Source organism: Phalaenopsis equestris, unplaced genomic scaffold (genome assembly GCF_001263595.1).
Source record: "Phalaenopsis equestris unplaced genomic scaffold, ASM126359v1 Scaffold000053, whole genome shotgun sequence".
NCBI classification, from domain to species: Eukaryota; Viridiplantae; Streptophyta; class Magnoliopsida; order Asparagales; family Orchidaceae; genus Phalaenopsis; species Phalaenopsis equestris.
In genome coordinates, this window is record NW_018164495.1 from 379,712 (window position 1) to 381,736 (window position 2,025).

The 2,025-nt window shown below is 36.0% G+C and overlaps 1 protein-coding gene across 1 annotated transcript; it reads left to right on the forward strand.

Annotated features, from left to right (window-relative positions):
- Positions 1-1,287: 1,287 nt before the first annotated feature.
- LOC110019166 (egg cell-secreted protein 1.4-like) lies at positions 1,288-1,668 on the forward strand. Its single transcript, XM_020716745.1, has one exon. The coding sequence runs from the start codon at positions 1,288-1,290 to the stop codon at positions 1,666-1,668; it is 381 nt and encodes a 126-aa protein (XP_020572404.1).
- The last annotated feature ends 357 nt before the right edge of the window (positions 1,669-2,025 follow it).

A 2,025-nucleotide genomic window follows, 5' to 3' on the forward strand; every position in this document is an offset into this window, starting at 1 on the left:
GCTAGACCAGCTTTGGTTTAAGGATCTGTTATGATCAGCTAACTATTAACTTTTGTCCTTGGATGAGGAATTTCTTTCAACAGAGTAAGGTTACGCTATCAGACAGAGATTAAATCATTATGATCTGATAGGTAGCTCACTCCTAGATAAGGGGATCCTTCGAGATGCTCCGTTGAGTGTGTTATGACCAGTTCTCAGACCCTTATAAGAAATCTCAAGAATATCTATGAGATGGGAGGCGACGAGGAATTCTTCCTTTAAGTCGAGATGTGGTGAGAGGCAAGTCGATGCCTCTACTCGTCTTGATTGGCATTGGCCATTGGTTTGAATGACCTGCATTCGGTTTAGGAGGGTTGTACTTAGTAAAGTAGGTCCTTTGGTATTTCGCTATTGGATCCTTGGACTTTGCCTATGGGGCCCACCTTAGTTGTACTTATTTGTCTTTTTATCCATTGGATCTCCTCGAGAATCATGCAAATGTGTTTCTGATATACATTAAATCTTTTAAATGATATAATACTTATTTATTGTGATATGTTATTTATTTAATTTTATTTTCTTATTGATTTAGTCTTCTTTATAAAAATAATTGTGTTAACCACAGCTGTAATAATTAGAATGTACTCACTTGTATATATATGACTAGACTCTATTAGAATTTTATGCGACTATTATTTGAACTTGTTCAAATCTGATTAAAATTCTATTTAAATTTCATTTAAGCATAGTATAAACTTGGTCAAATCATCTATTTAAAATACATTTAAACATAGTTTAAACTTGGTCAAATCATTTTTAATTTTTTTAAACTCTACTCTTACTATTTGAATACTTGAACCTAATTCATTGGTTGCTTTTGTTCGAACCTTATATTTTATTTGAACAATATTTAAATAATCCTCAAAACATACTTGAATTTTATTTAACTATGCTCTTATAGCATTTGAATCATATTTGAATATAATTTGAACTCACTAAAATCATATTCGAATTTTTTTCTGAACCTACTTGAATTTTATTTGAGCCATCATCGAGTAAGATTCAATTAAAATTCAAATTTAAAATCTGTTATATATATAATATATATATATAGAAAATAACATCGGTAATTTTTTGATATGTTGTATAAATATAAATATGCAAAAATCATATAATATGACAGCATCTAAAATAAAATAATAAAAAAATTGTCCTTTACTGAAAAGACGCGCAGAACAGCGTCCCGAATGGTTCCTTCTAAAACTAAAACCCGAAAAACCTAATCTTGAAAGCCAGAGCCCGTTGACGATGAAGGCGACCCTAGAACTTGTTTTGCTGGTCATCTCTTTATCTCTACCGGCGGCATTTGCCCAAGGGCCGCCACCACCAAAGTGGAAATGGCCTTCTCCCGGTGTTCTGCCTTCTCCCATACTTCGCGATCCAGAACTCAGGGAGTGTTGGAATCCTCTCCGAAAACCGCCGGGATGCATGCCATCCATTTACGATTCGTCGGAGAAGGGGATGGTGTCGCTGAGCACAGAGTGCTGCGACGCTGTGAAGGCTCTCAGCCCCCGCTGCTTCGAGAGAATATTCACTGCCCAGCCTTTCCAGCCGGAGTTTTCTCAGAAAGTTCGCGACTTTTGTGCTTCCGTCCAGGGGACTTCTCCCGCTTCCGCGCCATCTTTCTAGGTTAATGAGTTTCCTTTTGTTGTAGTGTGTGCTTGCTTTGAATTTTGGAAACTATGCCTTAGGTAAAGCTGAGCTGCTGTTGAACGTTAACGTTAGTGAATTGGATGTGTTGCTGCAGAAAAAAAAGTAGTGGAATGAGGCATTTGAGCTTTCACGTAGCTGACTAAAGTCATTAAATCTTGACGAATCCTTTGGTTCTAACTTTCGGAATGAAGTGGGGAAGAAAACCCACTTCATAAAATTTGAAAAAAAAAAACCCTTTTTAGTTGATACTTTTTTTTCCATTTTATTTAAAATCTAGGGACAATTACATACATAGCGGCCGAAACATTGCTATTTACAAATCTGGCACCTTCT